Raw genomic sequence first — 26,590 nt, 5'->3', positions numbered from 1 at the left:
CACACTCACACAAGGAAGAGAGCAGGGTTACACAGAAAATGGTTTGGAATAGCTTTTATAAAGAAGGTAACATAGACTGTGCTGCAAGGCTCAGTTAGATGAGCAGTTTGTTTATGTGTGACTGGCCCCTTTATCCCCCCCTACTCTCCATTTTCCCATGCTATATTTCCCCCTCATCTACCTTGACCCCTCCCATTCTCCACCCTAGTCTCCTTCCAAATAAACAACCCACCCCCCCCACCACGCCCCAGTTACTTTTTGCCCACTGCTCCCAGTTTTGCTACATCAATACCCATATTTGGTATTTCAGATGCTGTTACCTAGTTCATCTTGGACTTCCATGTTATTACTGATGCAATTTTCTAGTAGTGCTGGCCTTGCCAGATTCCACTCCCCAAAAAGGACCCCAGCAATCTCTTCGATTATCTGTGAAGCTTAAATATGCACTGTCTCTCATACTACTTCCTCTTAACCACTTGTGAAATCTGGCCATTCCTCATGGCACTGTCTGTAGCTGAGCGGGCAGAGTTTCTGTGGAGACATGCCATGTCCCTTGTGTCTGTATGCCTGTCAGAGTCCAATACTCTCTGACCAGGTTCTTTTAGTTATTCTACACATGAAGGGTGTAATATTTAAGATCACAATTTACTTATTTGAAGATATTTGATGTTACATGGGATTTTGATTTAGCAGAGTGATACAGCAATATACTGAAATCACATTACGAGTGTAAGTTACACTTAGAAAAATATAGCTACTGTAATATACAGTTCAATCACAATACACATGTGATCCCCATTACAGGTCTCTATAATATGCTCACCATCACGATGCTGGGCATCCCCAATTGCCAGAAAGGAATATGTGGGTAGAAACCAGCTCTCTTCAAAATTCTTTTGTTATTTGTTCAGCTTTTATACTCTATATTGGGCTGAGCCATATGTACGCTTCCGCTCATGCTGATCGAGCTAACTCAGGGAGACTTTCACACTTTTGATGAAATCAAGGAAAGCATTTACACCTGTTAATCCATTCAACTAACATAGCTGTTTATGTACAAAAAAGTCTACCTTCAGGTCTCCTTTGTGTTGAGAAAAAGTTAGCTTTCTGTGCAACAGCTGTTAATGAGTCACATCCTACATTATTCCTGAGCTTCATGGGCACCTCACCCTTGCCCATCTCCTCTGACCCTTCTTCCATTGTAGGGATTTAGTGGACGGTCACAGTGCCACCCCAAGCTCCTGCCCATCTGTGTTGGTGCCCAGTTGTTAGGGCGTACAGACTGAGGTAGTTGCAGCGTATCAGATTTGGCAGTCTAGGTGGGTGAAAATTACAAACAGTGCAAGGGATGAATGATAGAGTGCTAAATCTGCACCAGGCCAAGAGGATCACCTGCTGGAGGCACCTTTGAGTTCAGAGGATGATGCTCACAAAGCCATCCTGGCTTTCCTGGCAGATGAACAGCCCCTTTGGCAGAGGGAAAGGGCTGTCAAATGTCAGGAGTTGCCTGGGAGTAGCCTGGCCTGGGATTCCCAGAGGGGGCTGGCTGGGAGCTGCAGTCAGGGCCACAGCAAGTGACAGCCAGGGGGGCATGGCAAGGGATCTGCTTCAGTGCAAACTGGATAGCTGTGGAGAGGGGCATGTGGGCCTGAGAGGGGGAACAGCATGGAAATTGCCTCCTTCTTTGTCCAATGCCTAACACCACATGCAGTTGGCCACATGTACTAAGGGCCACAGCTGCCCTGCAACCCCAGGCTATGTTGAATTAGAATCGCTCTGTGGCTTGTTGAAAGTGAGTACATTAATGCTGCAACATGGTGTTGATAGGTCTAACATGGCCAGGGTGGACTGTGCTGCACATGCATTTAACTGTTTTGTGTAGGAAAGCTCATATCACCTGGGTGTGCTGGACCTATTCCACTTACACGTCACTGCTTGTCTGCCACAGCTGCAAACAGCTTTAGCAGAGACCATGCTGGGAGCTGGGCACTGCTGCCTGCCCAGAGCTGCACACCCTCATCCCGCGAGCCGTGTTCTGCAGGGGCTCGCTCTGGACGTCCCATCCCAGCACCCACAGCTGCTGCCTCCGCTCCCGCTCACAACCCCCTGCGCTGGCCCTGCTGCTGGCACGGACCACACCGTGACGACCCAGCGCTCCGGAACCGGCACCTCTGTGACATCGGCCTCAGCGCCACGGCACCGGGCCAACACGGACACTGCAGGCACCGTGCTCGGCTGCCGCGATGGTGCAACAAGGCCTGGGTGCCCACAGCTGCCTCGTGCTGCTGGGAAAGATGAATTTGTTCCCCCTCCTCTTGTTGCTGGCCGTGTGCTGGCCCGCACACCACACATATGACAGTTGTGGGTAAGTGGCCGGAGGCTTTGGGAGAGCGTGCTTGGGGGAGCCTCGCAGGGAGCCTGCTTGCCCCCACGGCCACACGGGAGGCTCCCAGGCCCCGTGCAGGAGGCTCAGCTCCTCTCCAGCACCCAGCTCCCAGCACATCTCGCTGCAGGGCTACAGCTGCACACCACACAGGGTGCCTTGGCCCTGCTGTCCACACACTGCCTCATGGGGAGGGGATCAGGATGGACACCGCATGACTTTCAGCCTGAGTGGAGCGGGGAGCAGTCGAGCAGCAACTAACAAGTTTCTGATTACAGAGGAACCTGCGGGATCCGGCCCATGGAATCTTACTATAGCATGATGCGCGTCGTCGGTGGCATGAATGCGCAGCCAGGGTCCTGGCCCTGGATTGTCAGCATCCAGGTCCCCTGGCTAATAGGCACCAAGCACTTATGTGGAGGGTCCCTCATCAGCCCACAGTGGGTCCTCACAGCAGCTCACTGCTTCAAAGACTCCGGGTAAGGAGGCTCAGGGAATGGGGATGTCCCCACAACACAGGCACGTGCCCTGGCTGCAGCACCTCAGCCTCTTCCCAGCCACCTGCTTTGCAGCACACCTAGTGCCTGGGCAATTAAAGTACCCCAGCTGAGAGGCTGCTTGTGAGGAGGCTGGGCTTGCGCCACTGCTTCTAGCAGCCTCCGTTCTACCTTCCCTGTGCCAAGGCATGCTGGGGCACTATGCCTCCACACAGGGCTGCCCCTGCATCCCTCTCCTCCCTGTAAAGCTGACAGTAGGATCTGCCATGCTCCTACAGTGCATGGCTCTACTCTCTCTCACTCCTCTCTCTATCTCCCTTCCAGCGATATCGAGCTGTGGCGTGTAGTGATTGGTGCAACCCGCTTGTCTCAGCTGGGCCCTGAGACACAAGTGCGCAGCATTAAGCGGCTAGTGGTGCACGAATACTATAATAACCGCTCACAGAGAAATGACATTGCATTGCTGGAATTGGACCAACCTGTGCAGTGCAGCTACTATATACAGCTTGCGTGTGTGCCCGATGCCTCGCTGAGAGTGTCAGAGCTGTCACCCTGCTACATCAGTGGTTGGGGTGCCACACAGGAAGGATGTGAGTTCCCAACAAGCGGTGGCTGGTGTTCCCTGAGAGCATGCTCGGTGCACTGTCGAGCTAGGGGCCGGGCTACCCTGATAGCAAAGGCAAACCCCAGGGTCAAGCCAAAGGGACATATGCTTGAAGAAGGATGGCCTTCGTCCCACAACCCAAAGCAAGGCAGAAGGGAAGCCTCAGTAAATATGCCCCTCAAGATCCAAAGCCAGCTCTTTGGGAAACCATTCACCCAGACAGGGAGGGAGAACTGGCAACAAGCTGCCAGGTGCCAATTCCTTTATATGCCCACAGCTAGGAGACGACCTGATGTTCTGCAGGAGGCCATGGTCCACCTCATTGACACCCGCATCTGTAACAGCAGCCAATGGTATGGTGGGCTTGTCAAGAACAGCAACTTGTGTGCTGGCTATCAGCAAGGTACCATCGACACTTGCCAGGTAGGAGAGTGCAACAAGTCAGCCCACAGCAGTGGGTGCAGCCTCGTCATGACTTCCCATACGTATGCTGCCTGTGCTCTGCCTGCACAGCCACCCACCCACCCACCCATCTCTGGGTCCCCACCAGTGATAGAACTCACCTCCCCTTCCCGTCTGCAGGTCCTTGCTGAGCGCTCCCCTCGCCCCAGGTGCCTGGGACCCTCCCCAGAGAGCCCATCCAGTGCGCTTGGTGCCCCACAGGTCCAGATCCCTGCCCTGGAACATCCCTGTTCCACACATCCGGGGATCACCGTGCAGACATGAGGGATAACACTACCTTACAGGCCCATGATCCCCGCCCCAACAAGCTTCTGTATGCTCCAGCTGCTGAGACGTGCCACTCTGTGCAGGGCAGACAGCTCTGGCAGGTGCTGTTAGAGAGAAGCAGCCCCCGCTGTAGTGCAGACTCTGGCAACACCTTAAACCTCTCTCCTGCACTGCAGGGCGACAGCGGTGGCCCCCTCGTATGCAAAGATAAAAATGCCGACTACTACTGGCTTGTTGGTGTCACTAGCTGGGGGACAGGCTGCGGGAGAGTACAACAGCCTGGAATCTACACCTCCACTCAGCACTTTTACAACTGGATCCTCATCCAGATGAGCACGCAGACAGACGCGCCATGGAGATGGAGTCATTCATTCTCTGCCTCAGGCCCATTCCATAGGCCAAGGCCAATACCAACACAATCGGCCAGGCCTGTGCCCTGCCCATATCCACGCCACAAGCTCATGGAATTCTTTACTCGGGTGCAGGAGCTGTTGAAGGTCCTAAAGGGAAGCAAGACTTGAGCAGCAAGACAAACAGGATCCAGGGCAGGCTGCAATGTATGGTGACCGTTTCCTTCTGGGGCAATGCCCACTGATCCAGAGGCAACCCCAGGGCCAAAGGCCTGCTCTGCTCAGCCTGTCCTCCTCTGACTGCCCACACACCCTGAAAGCTTACTCAATTCTAGAAATAAAACTGCCTATTCTCAGAGCTGACTATGCCTCAGTCCAATTCAGTCTCGGGGGCAAGGCAGGGACTTCCATAGATGGCACCTGAAACACGAGGCTGCGTGCAGCCAGGTGGCCACAAAGGCAAAGAGTCACCCAACGGGCTGAAACTCTGCCCGCTCAGAGAGGAGGGTGCTCACAGCCACACAGGCAGCAACGGGATGGAGAAGGCTGGCATACTGAGGCTAGGGAAAAATGATGTGGCATGCAGAAGACTTTTGGGGAACGTGTGAAGGCAGGCAAGCGGATGACTTGGCAGGCCCTGGCTTCAGGATTTGCTAACTGAGCAGACCAAGAGCCACTTGACATAAGAAATAAGAGTGAGAAGCTGACAAGAGTTACAGACAGTGCCATGAGGAATGGCCAGATTTCACAAGTGGTTAAGAGGAAGTAGTATGAGAGACAGTGCATATTTAAGCTTCACAGATAATCGAAGAGATTGCTGGGGTCCTTTTTGGGGAGTGGAATCTGGCAAGGCCAGCACTACTAGAAAATTGCAGCAGTAATAACATGGAAGTCCAAGATGAACTAGGTAACAGCATCTGAAATACCAAATATGGGTATTGATGTAGCAAAACTGGGAGCAGTGGGCAAAAAGTAACCGGGGCGTGGTGGGGGGGTGGGTTGTTTATTTGGAAGGAGACTAGGGTGGAGAATGGGAGGGGTCAAGGTAGATGAGGGGGAAATATAGCATGGGAAAATGGAGAGTAGGGGGGGATAAAGGGGCCAGTCACACATAAACAAACTGCTCATCTAACTGTGCCTTGCAGCACAGTCTATGTTACCTTCTTTATAAAAGCTATTCCAAACCATTTTCTGTGTAACCCTGCTCTCTTCCTTGTGTGAGTGTGTGTCGAGAGGCTTGGGTGCTAGCAATGGGAGAAGGGAACACAGGTCCTAGGGGCCCATAGGCCTGGGAGCCAGTAGTTGGAAACATCAGGTGTCTAGGGCCAGCTACTGGTGGGATCCCTGTGTGCGTGTGTAATTCACAAGCACTCGTCAAGCTGGACTAGCACACAAACAAGATGAGACCCACATCTGGAAAGGCCCAAGGTCTGAGCCGATGCCTGAGTAAGTAGCCTGGCATCTGGGCATGGATATTAGATGGGCTTAATGCCCTGCTAATATTCAAGGGATCCATGGATGTGAGCTGCTTGTGCATCTAAGAAGTAAGGGTGTGTTTATGCTTCACTAGTGAACATCAGTCATGATCAGCTGCAGGAGAAGAAAAGGACTGGGCTATGTTCATGTGAGTGCTGTTTGTTTTAAGAGTGGTGCCTTTACCAGCACCCACTATCTGTGTTAATCTGTTTTGCGAGTCACATGAGGGGGGGGGTGTGTGTGTGCACACGCGCGCGCGCGTGTGTGCGTGCGTGCATGTTTGAGTATGTATCTGGCTCTTTGGAATACACGCTAAGTCTTTGGATCCGTACACTGGAACGTGCAGCCACATCCATCAAACTGGGATGGGAGAAACCTTCTGGGTGTGAGAGTCCACCCCATTCAGCTCTAGTAGGCCTGAAAAGAGAAATTCCCTGAGTCCAGAAGTCCACTGGATTTGGCTGCTCCATAATAGAAGGGGAAGAGAAACCCAGAGAAACAGCGCAGCAGAGACCAAATGGGTGCAGAGAGAGGCAGCACTGGATAAGCTACAAAGCAATGGGGAGGGCTGGCAGTTTGACCTGTGCTTTGCAGTAACTGGACAGCCCTATAACAAAAGTGCAGGACCCAAGCGCAAAGCTCTATAAAAACCTCTTTAGTGTTTGTTTTCTCCAGTAAGTACTATTAAAGCATCTGGGCAGGACCCTTCCCTGCAGATCCAAGAGTGGCTCAGCTCTCCCAGCAAGCTCAGCCTCTAAGGAACATGCAGCAGCCAGCAACCACGTGGATATTCTTGCCTTCTCCTCGACCACGGTGTGGCAGGGGGTTAGGGCCCAGTCAAGGAAGGCCATGCCCAGACAGTCACTCACAGGAAGGGGAAAGGCCCAGCTGTCCACCACCAGAGTACTGAGTGCATGAGAAAATCACTTTCCTCTGTGAAGGCCAGCTCTAACTAACCCCAGAAATCCAGGGAAATGGGAAACAACAAACTCGGGATCCAAGGCTTTAGGCAGATGGGGGCTTCTCCTCAGGGCAGCTCTCCTCTTCTTCCGACAAGTCCTCACTCTTCTTCTGCAGGTCAAAGCTCTGAAAAGGAGCAGGACAAGAAACTCTGAGAAGCAGGAGAGCAACAGCCACACCCTGCTTTGCTGTGATACTCTCAAACCCTGCCTAGGGCAGCATGAGCTCTCCAGAGTGCCGCCACCTCATCCATTCCAAACTAGACATGGGCAGCACACAAACCCCATAGTGTCACCCACTGTAAAGCAACTCTCTCCAAGCATGCAAAGTTTCTCCCTTTGCTGCATGCTCTCAGCTTTCCCCGAGGGGAAAAAGGGCAGAGCTGCTAATCACTTAGGAGAGGGAGGAGTGCAGTAAGTAGAGTTTTTCTTACCTCCAGCTCTCGCATGACCTCATCCATGAAATCGCCGGAATTCTGTTTGTAAGCAACTGCCAGTTTGATAGCATCGTTGAAGAGCTGATGAGAAGGAAAATGCTTGTCACTCAACGTAAAGGGCGCTGGGTTTCTTCCAAGATAGGGAAACTGTCTATTTCCACCCCCCAAGAAAAAAACTCTGCAACAACCTACAGCTACCAGAACCATCACAAGGAACCAACCAGAAGCACTAGCCCCTTTTCTGCTCTCTGTGCCTACAGCAATCTCTGTGTCCTTGGACTGCATAGGGCTCTCATGGACACTGAGCCAAATAGCTATGTCTTACCTTCACTACGTTGGTGCCATCTGCAGCAGACACAAAGTAAAAGGGCAAATTGAACTTCCGGGCAAAGTTGAAGCTTTTCTGCGTCACCTTCATATCCGCTGGGGGAAAAAAGAAGAAGCGGTCACTGAGACACCACTGTAGGCAGAATGCCAGCATAGGCACGGGTTGGCGGAGCATACGGAGACCAGAGCCCGATCTAGTTGTCAAGGCCTCCTCGCTGCAGTGCAAGGCCAGGACAGTCCTCCCCGGGAGCCAGAGGGGTTTAAAAGTGACAGCATCAGCAAACGGTTGGCAAGAAGACACACAAAGGAAAGAGTTTTTGTTGCTTGTCCGTGGTGCTTGACTAAAACGCAGACGGAGCCTTATGCGCTATAAATGAATAACGCTTTGCAGCAGAAAACATCCCAGTTCACTTGCTGTGCTGCAACTGTGAATGTTTTCCAGGTGCATCCCTGTGACTTTTGCTATGTGTCCTCATGACCTGGACACCACTGCCAACACTAATCGTGCCTCTCCCTCCGTTTTGCACTTTCTAACCATACCTGGCCACTGTCTTTATGCCACGTTACCCACATTCCTGTGAGTCAAGGATAGGCTCACAGCATACAAGTGACCACGTTGTTCTATGGGTGTATTCAACAGACAGGTCTGGCTACTCTAAACGCAGTAGGCAAGGGGCCTTGTTTCAATTTTGAAGCAAATCTACAGCATATCTGCAGGCCATGCTGGCACAGCAGTATCAGCTCAAAGTTTTGGTCAAAGAAAGACAGCCTGTATGCCAGCACAGGAGGAGGAGGACTCCAGACCAGCCGTCTTTTCTCCTGGAAGCAACAGCTAAAGTAGTTCAGATTCCAGATGCGTGCCAGCGAGCGCTGCCCGGGCAGCTGTTCCGCGCCTCCTCAGAGAAAGCAGGAAGCTGGACAAGCAATTCTGCAGGCTGGACCTGTGCTAAGAGCTGTAGGCTGATCATTTCCTTGTGCTGGTGGAAAACAGCAAACAAAGCAGGGGAGAGGAGTCCCCTGGAGCACTCTCCACTCTCACACAGAAAACTAAGAGCAGGATTCACCTGCGTAGACGCAGTGTCTACAATAGGGGTTCCAACAGCAGGTCAATTTGCCTCGTGCTCCCTGTCCGGTCCGTGGATGCAAGGCTGTATCGACTCATCCTAGAGGAAAAGTCTTCCACTAGGTAAGATCGACCATGCCCTGAACCCCACCACTGAACCACATCAACTTCCACAGGCTACAGCAGAAGCCCAGACAAGTTGTTCAGACAGAGACACCTACTTATAGTTGTGATGACTCCTACCACAAATGTCAGGAGGGAAACTCATTTCTTGTCCCTGTACTTGATAGGGAACAGCAGGAGATTGTGGATGTAGATCACAACCCAAATGATAGCATTAATGAATGCCTAGCTGGTATCCCTAAGAAGAGGAGGCAATCATCCAGTCATCTGCAGAGGGAGCTGAACAAGTTTGCCAGCAGGTATATTCAGACACTCTACTGTGGAGTCCCTTGGAAACCTGCTGGCTGAATTAGCAATACAAAGGCAGCTACTGTCTGTATCAGGGGAAGCCACAGAATAGGTTACACTCCTTTTCCAGCAACACATTCTGTAATTTCGGCTAAGCACTGCTCCAACCAGCTTTTGGGTTCCTGGATGTAATGGGCAGCACGGTAAGGACATATTTGGAAGCACATCACTTGAATAAACTGTAAATGGATGGAATTTGAATCATTAATTGCTAGTAAAATAAGAACAAGGGCCTATAAGACACCAAGAAAGATTAACAGAGGATCCAGCTATCCATTTAATAAAATACAGCCCTAAGGGCCTAATATTCAAGAACTCATTTGGACCAAATAGACAAATGACATTCTTTCCCCAGCTAGGTCAGAAGATAATCACATCACAACCCTGAGAAGCTGAAAATATAAGATAGGTATACTCACCATCAATTTTGTTGGCCACCACAATGCAAGGAATCTCCGGGCGGAACTCTCTCAGCTCCTTGTACCAGTTGCTCAAGTTCTTGTAGGTGACTTTCCGCTGCACATCAAATACCTTCCGAAAAAGAACCAGCTATCATGGGGCCTACAGCAGGACAGCTCCTCATCAACCCACTGCATCAAACACTTGTACGGAATCCAGAATTTGCTCCAGTCCTATATTCATCTAGTCCTTCTTTAAGCACATAACACTGCAAATATAGCAAATGAAAGGAACATCTGGAGGAGGGTATTCCAACTAGATTAAAAGATTTGAGGTAGCATTGCTTGGAGCCTCCTGGCACAGAGTCAGTTACAATTGTTCAAGTAGGACATCAACAACAGAAAATGGCCTTTGTTACAAAGGACGAAAAATAAAAGGGAGAATAGCTAGCAAGCCTTTAAACATGCAGCCACCCCTTTCTTTGCGCTATGCTGGCAACAGTCCCTCAGTTTCCTTTACATTTTTATTTTGTACAATGACAAGCACTCTATCACCCATGACAATGAACAAGCACTGGGAAAAAATTGTTACCCTAAGTAGGGCAAGATGTAAGGCTCCTCTAATTTAACCATTACATCAAAATATCAGTGAAGTTGACTGATGTTCACAAATAATGGCAAATAGGGAAAAGTTAGAGCAACAGTACAGATCAAGAGACCTAAGTAGGTTGGGGGAAAGAAACAAGATTCATTTGAGCTGTAAATATGGGAAACAGCAAAGTGTATGAAAACAGAAAGTGCAGAAGATCAGAGAAGCATGTCTTATGTGATGCCTCTGCAGAACACATCAGAACAGTTTTGTACTGCATATTCCAAAAGTCACATCACAGGATAGGAAAGGGATGTCCTTTCTCTCACGTCACCTCTGACAGGACTACATCTAAAGTTGTACATTCAGCTTTAGGTACCTCCTTACTGGAAACAGTGACCAGCGTAAGGAAACATAGAAGAAAACAAACTCAGGGAATGTAGTAAGGGTGCCATCAGGAAGATAAAAAGAGCTAAACATTCCCAGCTATACTGGTTTTATCTAGTGAGAGAAAAAGGAACAATACAGGAAAGTTTTTTAAGCAACTAGAAGGGACAAAAAATATAAGACAGTAAAAATGTGAAAATAACATACAAGCCAGTATCAACTGGGACTGTTATCAGTCCAACTTCCACCAGATCTCAGCTGAGAGACCACCCTTACCATGATACAAGCATGAGCCTTATGGTAATAGGATGCATGCATGCTCTGGAACCTCTCTTGTCCAGCTGTGTCCCAGAAGTCTGTAAGACACAAAAAAAACAAGTTCAGAATGACACGACTTTCCAAGGTCTGTTCTCCTCACAACCTACACCCAAGATGCAAAGCCCAGCCCATCTACTCGCAAATTAGGTTACACCTCACTAATTTGAGATATTCCACAAGCAAGAGATCATGCAAAACTAGAACCTCTTCTTAGCTATGAGTTGTGCTGACTGGTTACACAGACACTCAGCACTCCTATAAACATACTATCAAAAGAAAAATTATCAGTAGATATGACTTATAAAGGACAATAGGACAAAGGTGCAAAGAGTGATAACCATGTACGGTACTTAGTCACCAGACATGACAATAGGACACAACATCTAAACAGTTTGAGATAGCCTGATTTCTAACACAGTGGTAAATAGCCAGGTGCCTGCCATGAGAAATGCTCCATCTCCTTTCCCTAGACAGTCTAATTCTGCCCTTTCCAGGGACACAACTGGTTCTAAAATTAGGAAGGGAAAGTAAGTTAGCCTGAGATAGACAGGTCCTAATCCATTAAATATCGCGTAGACTATGCCTATATCATAAAGCATACCTAAACAGTCATCAACATTTTAATTCTATTTCTGCTTGTGTGCCTCAAGTAGAGATCCTCCCCCTTCCTCTTACTGGATCTCTGGGGTAAAGTTTGTGTCTTATTTATTGTATAAATTTACACAGCTTCAACAAAGAACCATCAGAAGTAGTCATACTTCTGTCAGCTAGACTGAAGCACACCACTCAACCTAAAGCCAGTTATGCCACTTTCCTTAGGGTCTACTTTGTGCTGAAATGAATTAGTTTGTGACTGGATACTGTATCAGACTTGCAGGATAATGACTTCTTAAACTGCCCAAAATATAAGCAAGCGCTCATCAGACCACACCTGCATTCATTCTGGGTAGTTTTGCTTAGCTTCTAAAATTGCCTGATCCTTTTAACATGCCATTTCAGAATCTTCTGACAGGGAACAAACAGGGGCCAGGGGCCATGACCTACTGAATGTACATAAGTTAACATCCCATTGTAACAGCTGTCATGAGACCACTTGCCATGGCTTACTGAAAAGCATTGCTCTTTTCATTAGTGAACGCTCCCGATCTGGCCTGTGATACCCCATGTCACTGCAGAACATGAGACTTTAGCAGACTTAAAAATCCTGAAAAAGTAAGATTCACAGAGTAAAGAAATATATCACATTTGAATGCAATCCCGACTCTACCATACTGAATTTGACAATGGCCACTAGGAATAGCTCAGTAGAGGAAAAATTAAACTAACAAAGGAAGTGATAACTCTGCACAATTTGGGGTTTTCAAGTCAAACTATCTGCCTTTCTTAATCCTGCTTTATGACAGGTCTTCTCTGCAAGGTAGTTTGGGTGATCAGCACTTATGTTCATAAAAGGTGAAGCCAGAAGACATGTGAACTCTATGCATAACATAGGCCAAATGAAGTACTTAAACTAGAGCTGGTTACTTAATAAAGCATTAATCCCACATTAAAAAGAAGGCCATGATACATTAATTCATACTTTGGCAAGTTGCCTCAATGGTTAATTCCACTGACTGGTTAATAAAAAGCACCTTATTTTTTACCTGAGTCTTCCAAATGTCAACTAGAGCTGGTTAAACATTGCTTGCTACACTAAGCATCCTTTTGTATCAAATTCCTGTTCACAGAATTGTTTAGGTTGGATGGGACCTCTGGAGATCATCTAGTCCAACCTCCCTGCTCAAGCAGGGTCCTCTAGAGCATATTGCCCAGGATCACATCCAGACGGCTTTTGAATATCTCCAGCGAAAGAGACTCCACCACCTCTCTGGGCAACCTGTTCCAATGCTCAGTCACCCTCACAGTCAAGAAGTTTTTTCTCAGGTTTAGGTGGAACTTCCTGTGGTTCAGTTTCTGCCCGTTGCCTCTTGTCCTGTTGCTGGGCACCACGGAGAAGAGGCTGGCCTCATCCTCTTGACACTCCCCCTTCTTGTACACTGTTGATGAGATCGCCTCTCAGTCTTCTCTTCTCCAGGCTGAACAGGCCCAGCTCTCGCAGTCTTTCTTCGGAGGAGAGGTGCTCCAGTCCCCTCATCATCTTGGTAGCCCTCCACTGGACTCTGTCCAGGAGTGCCATGTCTGTCTTGTACTGGGGAGCCCAGAACTGGACACAGTACTCCAGGTGAGGCCTCCCCAGGGCTGAGGAGAGGGGCAGGATCACCTCCCTCCGCCTGCTGGCAACACCCTGCCTAATGCAGCCCAGGAGACCATTGGCCTTCTTGGCCACAAGGGCACACTGCTGCCTCGTGGTGAACTTGTTGTCCACCAGCGCTCCCAGGTCCTTCTTGGCAGAGCTACTTTCCAGCAGGTCAACCCCCAGCCTGTACTGGTGCATGGGATTATTCCTGCCTAGGTGCAGGACCTTGCACTTGCCTTTGTTGAACTTCAGGAGGTTCCTCTCGGCCCAGCTCTCCAGCCTGTCCAGGTCCCCCTGAACGGCAGCACAGTCTTCTGGTGTGTTAGCCTCTCCCCCCAGTTTAGTATCATCAGCAAACTTGCTGAGGGTGCACTCTGTCCCTTCCTCCAGGTCATTGATGAATATATTGAACAAGACTGGGCCCAGGACTGAGCCCTGGGGGACACCGCTAGCCACAGGCCTCCAAGCAGACTCTGCACCACCGACCACAACCCTCTGAGCTCGGCCATCCAGCCAGTTCTCAAGCCACCTCACCGTCCACTCGTCTAGCCCACACTTCCTGAGCTTACCTAGGAGGATGTGATGGGAGACAGTGTCCAAAGCCTTGCTGAAGTCCAGAAAGACAACATCCACTGCTCTCCCTCCATCTACCCAACCAGTCATTCCGTCATAGAAGGCTATCAGATTGGTCAAGCATGATTTCCCTTGGGTGAATCCATGCTGACTCCTCCTGACCACCTTCTTGTCCTCCAGATGCTTAGTGATGACCTCCAGGAGGAGCTGTTCCATCACCTTTCCAGGGATGGAGGTGAGGCTGACAGGCCGGTAGTTTCCTGGCTCCTCCTTCTTGCCCTTTTTGAAGACTGGCGTGACATTGGCTTTCTTCCAGTCCTCAGGCACCTCTCCTGATCTCCAGGACCTTTCAAAGATGATGGAGAGTGGCCTAGCGATAACAGCCGCCAGCTCCCTCAGCACTCGTGGGTGCATCCCATCGGGGCCCATGGATTTATGGATGTCAAGTTTGGACAAAAGATCTCTAACCCGATCCTCTTCAACCAAGGGAGAGTCTTCCTTCCTCCAGCCTTCCTCTCTTTTCCCCAGGGTCTGGAATTCCTGAGGACTGGCCTTAGCAGCGAAGACTGAAGCAAAGGCAGCATTCAATAACTCTATTCAATAACTGAATAACATATTCAGCTAAGCCCTGTTCATCATCTGCATGGATGAGCAAGGAACTGCTGGCAAAACTCCAACAGAAGAAGAAAGTCTACAGAATGTGGAAAAGGGGACAGGCCACTTGGGAGGAATACAGGGACATTGTCAGAGCGTGCAGGGATGCGACAAGGAAGGCTAAGGCCCAGTTGGAATTAAATCTGGCAAGGGATGTCAAGGACAACAAGAAGGCCTTCTTCAAATACATCAATAGCAAAAGGAAGACTAGGGAAAATGTGGGCCCGCTGCTGAATGGGGCGGGGGCCCTGGTAACGAAGGATACGGAGAAGGCAGATTTACTGAATGCCTTCCTTGCTTCAGTCAATGGGCAGAAACTGAACCACAGGAAGTTCCACCTAAACCTGAGAAAAAACTTCTTCACTGTGAGGGTGACAGAGCATTGGAACAGGTTGCCCAGAGAGGTAGTGGAGTCTCCTTCCCTGGAGATATTCAAAACCCGTCTGGATGTGATCCTGGGCAATATGCTCTAGAGGACCCTGCTTGAGCAGGGAGGTTGGACTAGATGATCTCCAGAGGTCCCTTCCAACCTAAACAATTCTGTGATCCTTCTTGTCTGCCAGGATAGTCTCTAATTCTACCTATGAACTTACACGGAGCTGCATTAGAAACCATATCCGTTATCTGCACCAGTTTATTATTGAAACCGTTGGTTCTAACCAGGTTAGCAACAATAAAACTGGCAAAATAGATGGAGGCTGCTTTGCTATATTAAAGACATTAGTTGTTTAAAAATTGCAGGATTTCCTGACTCAAAGTGATAACGTGCACTGGTAACACTGTTAAAGAACTATCGCTGTTACAAACGGCATTTCAAACACAAACCAACTAAACAGAATTCAGAGGAAGAATCAAGACTGACAGAAGATCTAGAACACATGCCCTATGAGAAAAGGTAGGGTAAAAAGTTGAGTTGTTTCCCCTGAAAGAGGTGATACAAAGGAGAGATGTTCAGTGCTCAAACATGTAGAAGGCTGGTGCAAACAGGAAGGGAAAAAACTTTTTCACTATCCAGGAAAGATAGGAAATAACAGGTTTACCTTGAATAGAGAAGATTCACATTAACTATCAAGAAAGACTTTCTAGCAGTAAGGACAACGATGCATTGGAATAGATGGCCTAAGCAATATTTATCATTGGAAGTCTTTAAAAAGACAAAACAGATAAATATCTGTCCGGAGTTACACGAGGAAAGAATTTTCCTGTGCAGAGTGATGTACTAGATGGCCTCTCTCAGTCCCTTTCATAGCTGTGATGTCTGAAAATGCAGAAATAGTTGCAATACAAGCAGTGATATAGAGTATCAATCACAGAATAAGATTATGGTTTTCTTGAACTTCTATCTGCAACACACAGAGAATAATACTGTACCATCACAGGGCACTTCACACAGGTTAAAGCAATGTTCCATTGGCACGAAAAACTAGGAAGTTAGCCCCTGTAGCTGTAAAACTGAAGTTATGAAATTTTTGAGAATATGACTGATAAACAGATAACAGACTAACAGGTGGGATGCTCGTAGTCCATCAAAAAACTAACAGAGGCTGACATAAGACATATAGTATTTTCTGATAAGAATATACGGGCCAGACATCCAGACATATTCAGAGAAGATGCTTACAAAACTTTAGAAACTTGAAATATAGTATTGGTACATTACACCTGAAATAATTAACCAATTAGAAATACCTGATAAAAGGATGACTAATAATAGGAAACTTGTAATATAATGTTCTGAAAAAAAATAAAAACACCTAAAGTAGATCTGTGACATGGATTTTTGGCTTTCATGCTAGTAGGTAGCTAAATCCCACTGTAGACTAATTCAGAATGAGTATATGGCATTGTTCTTCTCACTTACTATATTGACAGAGTAAAGGAGTCTGAAGGCATGGTTTCACACTTCAGCTAAAACAATATAATACCTACCTCTCAGAAAAGAGCAGGTCCAATCCCTACTCTTCTTTCCTTTGCCTCTGCATTCCCACCTCCCCCTGTCGACAGCACTAGCACTGGTTAGTGAAACATTTCAGAAGGCCAAATGAGCAGAAAAAGACATTCATTTATTTCATAAATGGTTAATATGCATAGCTAGCTTCTTGAACTGGTTTAATGATGGGCAGGACTAGTCCTGGAAGTGTGCCCTGGTGGTAGATGGAGAAGATCTACTTTCACAGGTAGATCTTATTTAGCTTAGCTTCATTATGAGACTGCATCCTGAGCAATAAGCACTGATTGAATCAGTGGCTAACACAACCAAATCAGGATTCTTGCAGCCATTACTTTTACATGCATTTAATTTCTCACAAAAAAACAAGCACACCAAAGATCATTTTCGACTTCGGTCTAGCATTGCCTAGAAGTCCGAGGTAAAAGATTACTACCTAACAACTGAACAGCAATCCCCTTGTTCCCCATCCAAGCTGCTGCTTGGCTTCTTCTTGCCCACTGCAGGGAACCCCCCTGCCTCGAGCTGGGTCCCTGCACTGCTGCCTCCGTGGATAGCTCCATCCCCTCCTGCCAGCTCCATCCCCTCCTGCCAGCTCCATCCCCTCCTGCCAGCTCCATCCCCTCCTCCCAGCTCCATCCCTTCCTCCCAGCTCCATCCCCTCCTGCCAGCTCCATCCCCTCCTGCCAGCTCCATCCCCTCCTCCCAGCACCATCCCCTCCTCCCAGCACCATCCCCTCCTCCCAGCTCCATCCCTTCCTCCCAGCTCCATCCCTTCCTCCCAGCTCCATCCCCTCCTCCCAGCACCATCCCTTCCTCCCAGCACCATCCCTTCCTCCCAGCACCATCCCCTCCTCCCAGCTCCATCCCTTCCTCCCAGCACCATCCCTTCCTCCCAGCACCATCCCTTCCTCCCAGCTCCATCCCCTCCTCCCAGCTCCATCCCCTCCTCCCAGCACCATCCCTTCCTCCCAGCACCATCCCCTCCTCCCAGCTCCATCCCTTCCTCCCAGCACCATCCCCTCCTCCCAGCTCCATCCCTTCCTCCCAGCACCATCCCTTCCTCCCAGCACCATCCCCTCCTCCCAGCTCCATCCCCTCCTCCCAGCTCCATCCCTTCCTCCCAGCTCCATCCCTTCCTCCCAGCTCCATCCCCTCCTCCCAGCTCCATCCCTTCCTCCCAGCTCCATCCCTTCCTCCCAGCTCCATCCCCTCCTCCCAGCTCCATCCCCTCCTCCCAGCACCATCCCCTCCTCCCAGCACCATCCCCTCCTCCCAGCACCATCCGCTCTGCAAGCACCCGGCCTCCCCCGCCCGCGGCCGACCGACAGGCCCGCGCTTACCCACGAGGACCGGCTTCCCGTCTACCCGGGCGCGGTGCTGGTAGAGCGTCAGGGCGAAGGTGGAGAGCTGCTGGGGTCGGCTGCGCCCGCGTTAAGGAGCCGACGGAGGAGCATGACGTCCCTCACCCCGCATCACTGCCGCCGCCGCCCGCCGCGCCCCCGCTCGCCGCCGCCGGCCGGCCGCACCTGCGCAGCAGCGCGGGGCTGCTCGGGGGCCGGGGGCGGCCCGGCCCGGCCCGGCCCGGCGCGGCGCGGCGCGGCGGCGCTCCCAAGGATACAAGCCGTCGAGCAGGAACCTCTCCAGCAGCCTGCGGACAGAGCACCACGCACCGGTTAGGCCGCGGCGCGCCCCCCGCGGCGCCCCGGCCGGGCCGCGGCCACTCACTTGGACTTGCCCACGGCGCTGTCGCCCAGGCAGATGATCTTCACGGTCTCCTCAGCGCTGGCCGCCGCCGCGGCCTCGTCCCGGGCCTGCTCCTCCTCCGCCGCCGCCGGACACGCCATGGCGCCAACGCCGCCGCGGCCGCGCTGCTACGCAACGGGCGAGGCCCCGCCGCCCGCCCGGCCCCGCCCGCCCTTCGGCCCCGCCCCGGCTCCGCCCCGCAGCCGGACACAGCTGCACCCTTCCCCGCCCCCCGGCCCGGCCCTGCCCCGCCCCTCCGCCAGGCCCCGCCCCTCCCTCCGCCTGACGCCCCGCCCCAAAACGTCATGCGCGCGACGCCCCGCCCCAAAAGCGTCACCCGCGCGACGGCGCCCGGCGGGGCGGGGGGTATGGCGGCGGTGGGGGGTGCGGCGCGGCGCCTGCAGCTGACGCTGGCGCTCCTGAAGCCGGACGCCGTGGCGCACCCGCTGGTGCTGGAGGTGAGCCCGGCGCGGCCCGGAACGCCCATCCCGCCGGCGCGGCGCGGCGTGGCGTGGCGTGGGGCTCCCCGGTGGTCCCCGCCGCCCGCCCAGCCGCTGCGCCTCTGCCCGCAGGCCGTGCACGAGACCATCCTCAGCAACCGGTTCCTCATCGTGCGCGCCAAGGAGTTGCGCTGCGGCCGGGAGGACAGCCGCCGCTTCTACCGGGAGCACGCGGGTGGGCCGGGCCGCCGCTTGTACCGGGAGGGCGGGGGGGGCCGGGCTGTCGCTTGTACCGGGAGCACGGGGGGGGCCGGGGAGGGGGGGCGGGCCGCCGCTTGTACCGGGAGCACGCGGGTGGGCCGGGCCGCCGCTTGTACCGGGAGGGCGGGGGGGGCCGGGCCGTCGCTTGTACCGGGAGCACGGGGGGGGCCGGGGAGGGGGGGCGGTCCGCCGCTTGTACCGGGAGCACGCGGGTGAGCTGGGGGGGGGGGGGAGACCGGGCCGCCGCTTGTACCGGGAGCACGTGGGTGGGCCGGGGAGGGGGGGGGACCGGGCCGCCGCTTGTACCGGGAGCACGTGGGTGAGCTGGGGGGGGGGGAGACGGGCCACCACTTCTACCGGGAGCGCGTGGGTGGGCCAGGGGGGGCCGGGCCGCCGCTTGTACCGGGAGCACACGGGTGGGCTGGGGGGGGGGGGTGGGCCACTGCTTGTACCGGGAGCGCACGGGTGGGCCGCCACTCCACCAGACAGCAGGGTCTGCCAGGCTGTTATTCAGGCTGTGTTTCTCCTGCAGGGCGATTCTTCTACCAGCGGCTGGTGGAGTTCATGGCCAGGTACCTGCCAAAGCTGTAGCTGTGCTGGGTGTGAGGAGGGAGCTCACTTCATTTTGCAGGTGGACTGTTGTCTTGCTCAAGGAAAACCCCTGTATCCTGAGGGGTCTGCCAGCAGGGTCTTCAGTGTGGGACATGTCTCTCTGGGTGTCAGTGCTGAGTGGCAAATTGAGAGTGAAGGCTCTGGGCTCAAGGGCATGGAAACCTCAGGGACCAGCTCTGCTGTGACAGCAAAGTATTCAGTGGAGTAGTGTTCCTATAGGCTGAGGGTGCCATCATCTAGGAGGAAGTGCTTAAAGCAAAGGCTTTGATTCCAAATTGTGGTCTCACTGTCTGGTGTCATGACTGGCTCTCCTACAGAGTGCTGTATGGCAGTTGCACTTCCTTGCGTCTTTGATTTTGCTGTGTTTATAACAACAAAGAAGCTATGCCGTGCTGTAACCTTATTTACTTCTGATTTTCCCTGGTCCTTTTCTCAGCGGCCCCATGTGGGCTTATATCTTGGCTCATGAAAATGCTATCCCCCTCTGGAGATCCCTTATGGGACCCACCAAAGTATTCCGAGCCCGAAACAGTATGCCAGACTCCATCCGAGGAGCTTATGGCCTTACTGACACCAGGAATACCACGCATGGCTCAGGTAGGCCTGTCTTTCTTGGCCGAGTGTTGGGTAAGGACTGGCGTTCAGTAAGGGGTGAATGATGGTATTTTCTGTCTTTGCTCACTTTTTGTTTTGGCAGTCAAAGTTAATTATTTGCTCACTTCTGCAGAATCCATTTACACCTGTCTTGTGACACAAAGCCTAGCACTTTCCTGTACATCTTCAACTTCTGCCCTTCCCTCTGGGACATGGTATATATGAGGTACCTCATTGGTATCTGTTTCCTTTTCCTCTGTATTCTAACAGATTCACCAGCATCAGCCAGCAGAGAAATTGCCTTCTTCTTCCCAGAGTTCAACGAACAGCTCTGGTACCAGCAGGATGAGCCACGTCTGCGCTGTGGGCAGGTGTATTACAACGCAAAGGAACGCGTCCACTGTGCGTTCAGGAACGAAGAAACAGAGTTGGCCTGAGTTACCTGGCAGTATGGTTTGCTAACCAGCATGTAGCCTATCCGCGTGGTTTGGGTCAGCCCCGTGACAAGACATAGAGCCATGACATGTTGTCAGGAGTGCATGGGGAAAAGACCTAATGCACATTACACTGTGCTCTCTGGGATTATTTTATTCATGCAGCATACAGATGCTGGGGCACTTTAGAAGAACCTTATCTATTAGCAGTACTACAATTTGACAGACACCTAGGCATGGAGTTCACTAGTCGCTAGTGTGCTTATTCATCTATGAGCGATATAGATGACTTCCTCAAAGAACTGTGGGAAAGGGGCTGCTAGTTCTGTTATAGGCAGTCAAGGTGTGATTGGCTTTGTTGGTAAGAATAGGCCTCACGTTTTAATCCTGCTCTGTTTCCACAATCCTGTAAGGAGAAAAGAGGGGAAAAAAAGAAAATGAAAAAGTGCAGCAGTGAGCAGGGCAATATTAACTCTTCTGTCCTTGCCTGCCTGGATCCAAGCTGAGAAACAAGGTTATCTTCTATCTCGTATCATGATTCAAATTTTAAGCTTCTGGTGGAAGGCATAGTTAGAAGCAATTCTCAAAGGAAAAGCAGCATATCCTATCTTTGGTTTAATTTGGGCTGACAGAAGTTGCAGAAGTCCTAGTGGTAGCAGTAATCCACTCTGTGAAGGGTTTTATATTGTGTGCTTTTAGATTGCCTGGGGCGTGAGATCCAGTAGTTCCTGTGAAAGTTGACACTGGTTATTAGAGCTGTGGGTGTTGTAAATTCATATTAAAAGGCCACAAAAGATGTGTTGAGCCTTGTTGCACAGAGGCTGTAGAAGCTGCAACAGGAGCTCTTTGCGTTAAGCATTGCAGCAAAATGCCTAATGGCAACTCAAAACTTCATTGCCTATGGAGTGACTGGGCATTGCAGCACTGATTTTTGTATCCTTTGCAAAACATACTGACAAAACATACTGACTGTGTTTTAATCATCCAGATCATTGATAAAATTATTACATGCTGTATGAGAACTTGGTTTTAAGGGACACCACAAAGTTCTCCCATGCTTGTTATTGTCTTTGTTTGCTGCATTTTGAGATGTGTTCATGTGTGAGGCTTTTAATCCATTTAAACTGCCCTATTAGTTTCTTACAATGCTAGTTTTTAAACAAGGTTTCATTTTGTACTGAGTGAAGTTCTTTGGATAATTTCAAATACACCTTATCAGTGAGGTAGCTGTATTCAGTAACAAATCAGTATTTGTAACATACTTAGGACAGCAAGTTTGTCTGACTGCCTTCTCTGAAGTTGTGCTTGACTGACATCAATGATGCTAGTTACTAAAGCTGTGTTGATTGAGTCCCAAATTAACCAATGCATTATTTTATCGCAGACCAAAGGCAAGTTAGTTTTCAACTAGTTCCTTTAAGACAACTATGTGGAAGGTTAGGCATCTCGATTGAAAAAATGTTTAGTTGTAGGAAGTGCTGCCATACATCTTCCTTAAGTAAATGTATTAACATTTCTGTACCTTCCTTACCATTATATGTGATTAAATGCAGCCCTTATTTTGTTCCAGATACAGATCAAAAGGATCTAGTGATTTCTGCAGTTTTGCATTGCTTTTTTTTCCCCTCCCACCAGCAGCATCTAATGGTGGATCTGTGCATGACCTAGTGTGCATTAATGTGGATCTGAAATCTTGCTATCCTTAATGCTACTAGTGATTGATATTTTATTGCTTCCTGAGTTTCTCTTGTTATGTGTGTTTTTCTTCTAACTAGTAATCCTTACTATTTCTTCTACCTTTCTTTGTATTTTATTTGTTTTTTCTTTTTTGGGTATTAATTTGGGATGTCCTTAAATGATAATTCCTAATTTACATTTCTCATTTTAAATGCTTATCTTCCTAGTCATTTACAATTATTACATTTAGGCAAGCTGACCCTTTTAAACTTCCAAATATAAATAACATTTACTGGTGGCACAGTGTTTTCACAGAATACTTGTTATCAGATCACAGTCACCATTACTTACATGGCTGTCAGTTATTCATATTCTTTGGTCCGCCAACACTGTACCTTAGCAGAGGTTGTCAGAACCATGCATTCCCATTTCGCCAGACAAGGTGTTTGTTTCACAAGACAAAAGATGTTCTGTGAGCTTCATAATGAAATCTAGTATTGAAATATTTGGTGTTAGATGCAGGAGTCACTGTGTCAAAAATTACTTTTTAATATCTAAAGGAAGTCTTTGGTTTTATGAGATGACAGCAGATGCTCTCTATTTTGAGGACTCTCCTGAAAGTAGTCTTTTTCTTGAGCTCTTACAAGGAAAATATTTTTGTTTGTTTGTTTTTTAAACCTTCTGTAGTGACACTCGGCATCTTTTTTGCACACATGCCTCTCAGTCCTGTGATGATGAATCACCTTTGATTTTATAAATTTCAGTCATTTTCATTTAAGGCAACTTCTTGCACCCTTTTTCTCTTTTCTCTTCTTGCTCCCTGCTTGCTTGTTCCCAGTCTGTTCTTACGGAACAAGTTGAAACCATTGGTGTTTTTTGGGGGGGGGGGGAGTGTTGGCTTTTAACACTTGGGTCAAACCCTCTTAAGAGGTCTCAGTAATTAATGTCTGGCATACGCTATTTCTTCTTCTTCATAAGGATATTTCAATATCACTTGCTTACCATTTAGGTTCCAAACATCACGATGTAAATAATAAAAGTTATCTAGTTGCCAGTTGAGCTTGAACTTACTATGTCTGGTGGTGCAAGGTTCACATGCATATTTGGCATTTGTATTTTGATTACTGTCCCCTTGCTGCTAAGGCTTAAATGCCTTGTGCTGATGTTACCTCACACGGAAAGATGGTACACAAATATTAGACTCAAGGATGTTGAACCATACACTTTCTGCTCTCCAGAGGAGATGCTCCAATATTTTTTCAGAAACACCACAATCCTGTTAACATAATTTATCCAATCAGTTGCTTAGCTCCAGTGCCTCTCTTTGTATTTTGAGAATTGGACAGACTTCTGAGAAATTTTACTGGAACTTTCTTTTCTCTGGGAATAATAAGCAAGTCCCATTTTAAATTTAAGTTCTCAGCTTCAACCACAGTTTGCATAACTTTGCATTTTCTAGGTGTTGCATGAAAACGTGGAAGATGGGATTTGATTACTGGGATATTTTGAAAGGAAGAAGAGCAAATGAAGAAAAAAACCTGGTAATGAAAGTACTACATAGGTGCTGGAGAACAGAATGCAGAGATGTTTCAATGCAAGGGCCAGCTCATACCCTGGAGATGTTACTAACAGGGCTGATTTGTGTTCCTGCTATCACTGCAAATTCTAGGAGGGTTATTTCCTTGTGCATAATACCACTTGCCTATATGGGTTTAACTTAGCCAGGCCTCCATCAACAGGGTAAAGCATGGCCCTGAGTCTAGTCTGGCTGGGCCAACATTTTGAGTGAATAAATCTGCCAAGCAAACTACTACTTTATGGACTAACTGAGTTGTCTGCCCTGGACCTTTGATTCCAGTGTCTGAGGCAGGGTGATAAAAGCTTTTTCTGTTTGGAGTCTGCCAAGGCTCCAAGGTCAAAACCTGTGTACCATGCAGATATGGTTATTGTACTTTTGGATCCAAGCTAGCCCTTGAAGCAGATGGGATCATTCTGAGGGAATGAGTACAGTCTGTCTTGTATCTCTCTTGGTTGTGCTTCCAGCTGCTTGAGCCCAGGATTAAGTCTGGTTAATAAGCCCAGATCTAGCCCATGTTGACCTGTCTGCAGCACAAATTGGGAGGTTCTTAATTATCTGTGAATCACAGAATCACAGAATTGTTGAGGTTGGAAGGGACCTCTGGAGATCATCTCGTCCAACCTCCCTGCTCAAGCAGGGTCCTCTAGAGCATATTGCCCAGGATCACATCCAGACGGCTTTTGAATATCTCCAGCGAAGGAGACTCCACCACCTCTCTGGGCAACCTGTTCCAATGCTCAGTCACCCTCACAGTCAAGAAGTTTTTTCTCAGGTTTAGGTGGAACTTCCTGTGGTTCAGTTTCTGCCCGTTGCCTCTTGTCCTGTTGCTGGGCACCACGGAGAAGAGGCTGGCCTCATCCTCTTGACACTCCCCCTTCAGATACTTGTACACGTTGATGAGATCGCCTCTCAGTCTTCTCTTCTCCAGGCTGAACAGGCCCAGCTCTCGCAGTCTTTCTTCAGAGGAGAGGTGCTCCAGTCCCCTCATCATCTTGGTAGCCCTCCACTGGACTCTGTCCAGGAGTGCCATGTCTGTCTTGTACTGGGGAGCCCAGAACTGGACACAGTACTCCAGGTGAGGCCTCCCCAGGGCTGAGGAGAGGGGCAGGATCACCTCCCTCCGCCTGCTGGCAACACCCTGCCTAATGCAGCCCAGGAGACCATTGGCCTTCTTGGCCACAAGGGCACACTGCTGCCTCGTGGTGAACTTGTTGTCCACCAGCGCTCCCAGGTCCTTCTTGGCAGAGCTACTTTCCAGCAGGTCAACCCCCAGCCTGTACTGGTGCATGGGATTATTCCTGCCTAGGTGCAGGACCTTGCACTTGCCTTTGTTGAACTTCAGGAGGTTCCTCTCGGCCCAGCTCTCCAGCCTGTCCAGGTCCCCCTGAACGGCAGCACAGTCTTCTGGTGTGTTAGCCTCTCCCCCCAGTTTAGTATCATCAGCAAACTTGCTGAGGGTGCACTCTGTCCCTTCCTCCAGGTCATTGATGAATATATTGAACAAGACTGGGCCCAGGACTGAGCCCTGGGGGACACCGCTAGCTACAGGCCTCCAAGCAGACTCTGCACCACCGACCACAACCCTCTGAGCTCTGCCATCCAGCCAGTTCTCAAGCCACCTCACCGTCCACTCGTCTAGCCCACACTTCCTGAGCTTACCTAGGAGGATGTGATGGGAGACAGTGTCAAAAGCCTTGCCAATAAAGACAGCAGCATTAGGAGGTGCTAGTTAGGGAGAGCACCTATACTTGGCCACTTTGGGTGCTCCATTCTTCTCATGCCCCCCAGCATCCAGAGTTGTCATGTTGGGGACGTTAGCAGGAACGGTCCTGCCCAGGCCTGTTGGTGTCTGTGTGTGAACCTGCAGTCACGGAATGCATCTACCTCTCATTTTGAATCTCTTGCTAGTGTCTGCCTCTGCAGCCTCCCATGGCAGTGAGTTCCAGAATTTCACTGCCTGCTGCATAAAGAAGTACTTGCTTTTGTCTATTTTAATCTTATCTACCACTCTTTTCATGGAGTGCCCCCTCCTTCTAGTGCTACGGGATTTGGTGAATAGCAGTTTTGCATTTGTTATACCCACTGTCCTGGTGACTTGTAGACTTTGGTTAAACTCCCCCTCCACCTTCAAACAGTAATTCTCATGATCTTGTGCTCCAAAAACATAGTTAAACGATAATACAAGTTTAGATCAGACTCAGACAAAAAGCTGCCGCCTCTCCACCATGTGATTTGAGCTCACTCAGTGATCCCATTTTCAAACCTCCCCAAGCTCCACTTCTCCCCCTTCTCTTCTCCCCAGGTAAGGAAAAAGGCAGAGAGTTGGGGAAAGCTGACAGAAAGACATTGAACTCTTGTCTGCAGCCCCTGAAATCTCTCTTCTTACATGTTCACAAGTAATGATGGAATATCAATCACCAGGATCTTCCCCTGTGGACCAGGCTGCAGCCCTTGGCTTTTCCTCAGATATGTGATAGCAGGAGCAGCTTTCATCTTGGGGATAGTGGGTCCATTCACAACAGAGCTTTATAACAGTAAACATTCTGACTGCTGACTTCCCTCCTGCGCTATGAAGGGACAGCACCTGGGCTGGCTTCAAGCCTGGCCCCAGCCCCTGGCAGCAGGCATGCCCACTGCAGGGATCCCTGCCTGCTGAAAGGCGCTGGAGTCACCCCTGGCTGATGTATACAGCAGGACGGAGAGTGGAGCAATTGCAGTGAGCGCAGAACTGCGTGCAGACCATGCTCCCATCCATTTTTGTCTGCAGAACATATACCACGTCTTTCTGAGCCTGCAAATATCCTCTTGCATTGTTCATGTCAGAATGCCTCCTGTATAAATTATGGTG

General features: G+C 49.8%; 3 protein-coding genes across 3 annotated transcripts; 2 read left to right on the top strand and 1 right to left on the bottom strand.

Annotated features, from left to right (window-relative positions):
- Positions 1–232: 232 nt before the first annotated feature.
- LOC104145754 (acrosin-like) lies at positions 233–6,560 on the top strand. The gene is made up of 5 exons (XM_068938523.1): positions 233–2,365; positions 2,662–2,862; positions 3,205–3,470; positions 3,762–3,907; positions 4,390–6,560. Exons 1-5 carry the CDS (start codon positions 2,244–2,246, stop codon positions 4,732–4,734), a joined length of 1,080 nt encoding a protein of 359 aa, XP_068794624.1. The 5' UTR covers positions 233–2,243; the 3' UTR covers positions 4,735–6,560.
- A 119-nt stretch (positions 6,561–6,679) lies between these two features.
- RABL2B (RAB, member of RAS oncogene family like 2B) lies at positions 6,680–18,328 on the bottom strand. The gene is made up of 8 exons (XM_068938179.1): positions 18,128–18,328; positions 18,021–18,050; positions 17,743–17,822; positions 10,947–11,026; positions 9,716–9,827; positions 7,761–7,858; positions 7,433–7,516; positions 6,680–7,125 (listed from the first exon to the last, which is right to left on the bottom strand). Exons 1-8 carry the CDS (start codon positions 18,244–18,246, stop codon positions 7,045–7,047), a joined length of 684 nt encoding a protein of 227 aa, XP_068794280.1. The 5' UTR covers positions 18,247–18,328; the 3' UTR covers positions 6,680–7,044.
- A 140-nt stretch (positions 18,329–18,468) lies between these two features.
- NME6 (NME/NM23 nucleoside diphosphate kinase 6) lies at positions 18,469–23,222 on the top strand. Its single transcript, XM_068938311.1, has 5 exons — positions 18,469–18,603; positions 18,718–18,820; positions 19,379–19,418; positions 19,895–20,055; positions 20,323–23,222. The coding sequence occupies exons 1-5, from the start codon at positions 18,514–18,516 to the stop codon at positions 20,487–20,489; spliced, it is 561 nt and encodes a 186-aa protein (XP_068794412.1). The 5' UTR covers positions 18,469–18,513; the 3' UTR covers positions 20,490–23,222.
- The last annotated feature ends 3,368 nt before the right edge of the window (positions 23,223–26,590 follow it).

This window comes from Struthio camelus, chromosome 1, assembly GCF_040807025.1.
Source record: "Struthio camelus isolate bStrCam1 chromosome 1, bStrCam1.hap1, whole genome shotgun sequence".
Taxonomy (NCBI): domain Eukaryota; kingdom Metazoa; phylum Chordata; class Aves; order Struthioniformes; family Struthionidae; genus Struthio; species Struthio camelus.
Note: the sequence above shows the minus strand (reverse complement) of the source record. Positions and strands in the feature narration are given on the sequence as shown.

Bases quoted from the DNA above. Each gene is read 5' to 3' on its own strand.
- LOC104145754 (XM_068938523.1), top strand. From the start codon at position 2,244: ATGGTGCAACAAGGCCTGGGTGCCCACAGCTGCCTCGTGCTGCTGGGA. The intron at 2,863-3,204 runs GTAAGGAGGCTC...TCTCCCTTCCAG, and splicing joins CACTGCTTCAAAGACTCCGG to CGATATCGAGCTGTGGCGTG. The intron at 3,908-4,389 runs GTAGGAGAGTGC...CCTGCACTGCAG, and splicing joins GTACCATCGACACTTGCCAG to GGCGACAGCGGTGGCCCCCT.
- RABL2B (XM_068938179.1), bottom strand. From the start codon at position 18,246: ATGGCGTGTCCGGCGGCGGCGGAGGAGGAGCAGGCCCGGGACGAGGCC. The intron at 11,027-17,742 runs GTAAGCGCGGGC...TGTGTCTTACAG, and splicing joins CGGGAAGCCGGTCCTCGTGG to ACTTCTGGGACACAGCTGGA. The intron at 9,828-10,946 runs GTAAGGGTGGTC...CTTTTTCGGAAG, and splicing joins AGGCTCATGCTTGTATCATG to GTATTTGATGTGCAGCGGAA.
- NME6 (XM_068938311.1), top strand. From the start codon at position 18,514: ATGGCGGCGGTGGGGGGTGCGGCGCGGCGCCTGCAGCTGACGCTGGCG. The intron at 18,604-18,717 runs GTGAGCCCGGCG...CTCTGCCCGCAG, and splicing joins CGCACCCGCTGGTGCTGGAG to GCCGTGCACGAGACCATCCT. The intron at 19,419-19,894 runs GTACCTGCCAAA...TCCTTTTCTCAG, and splicing joins CTGGTGGAGTTCATGGCCAG to CGGCCCCATGTGGGCTTATA.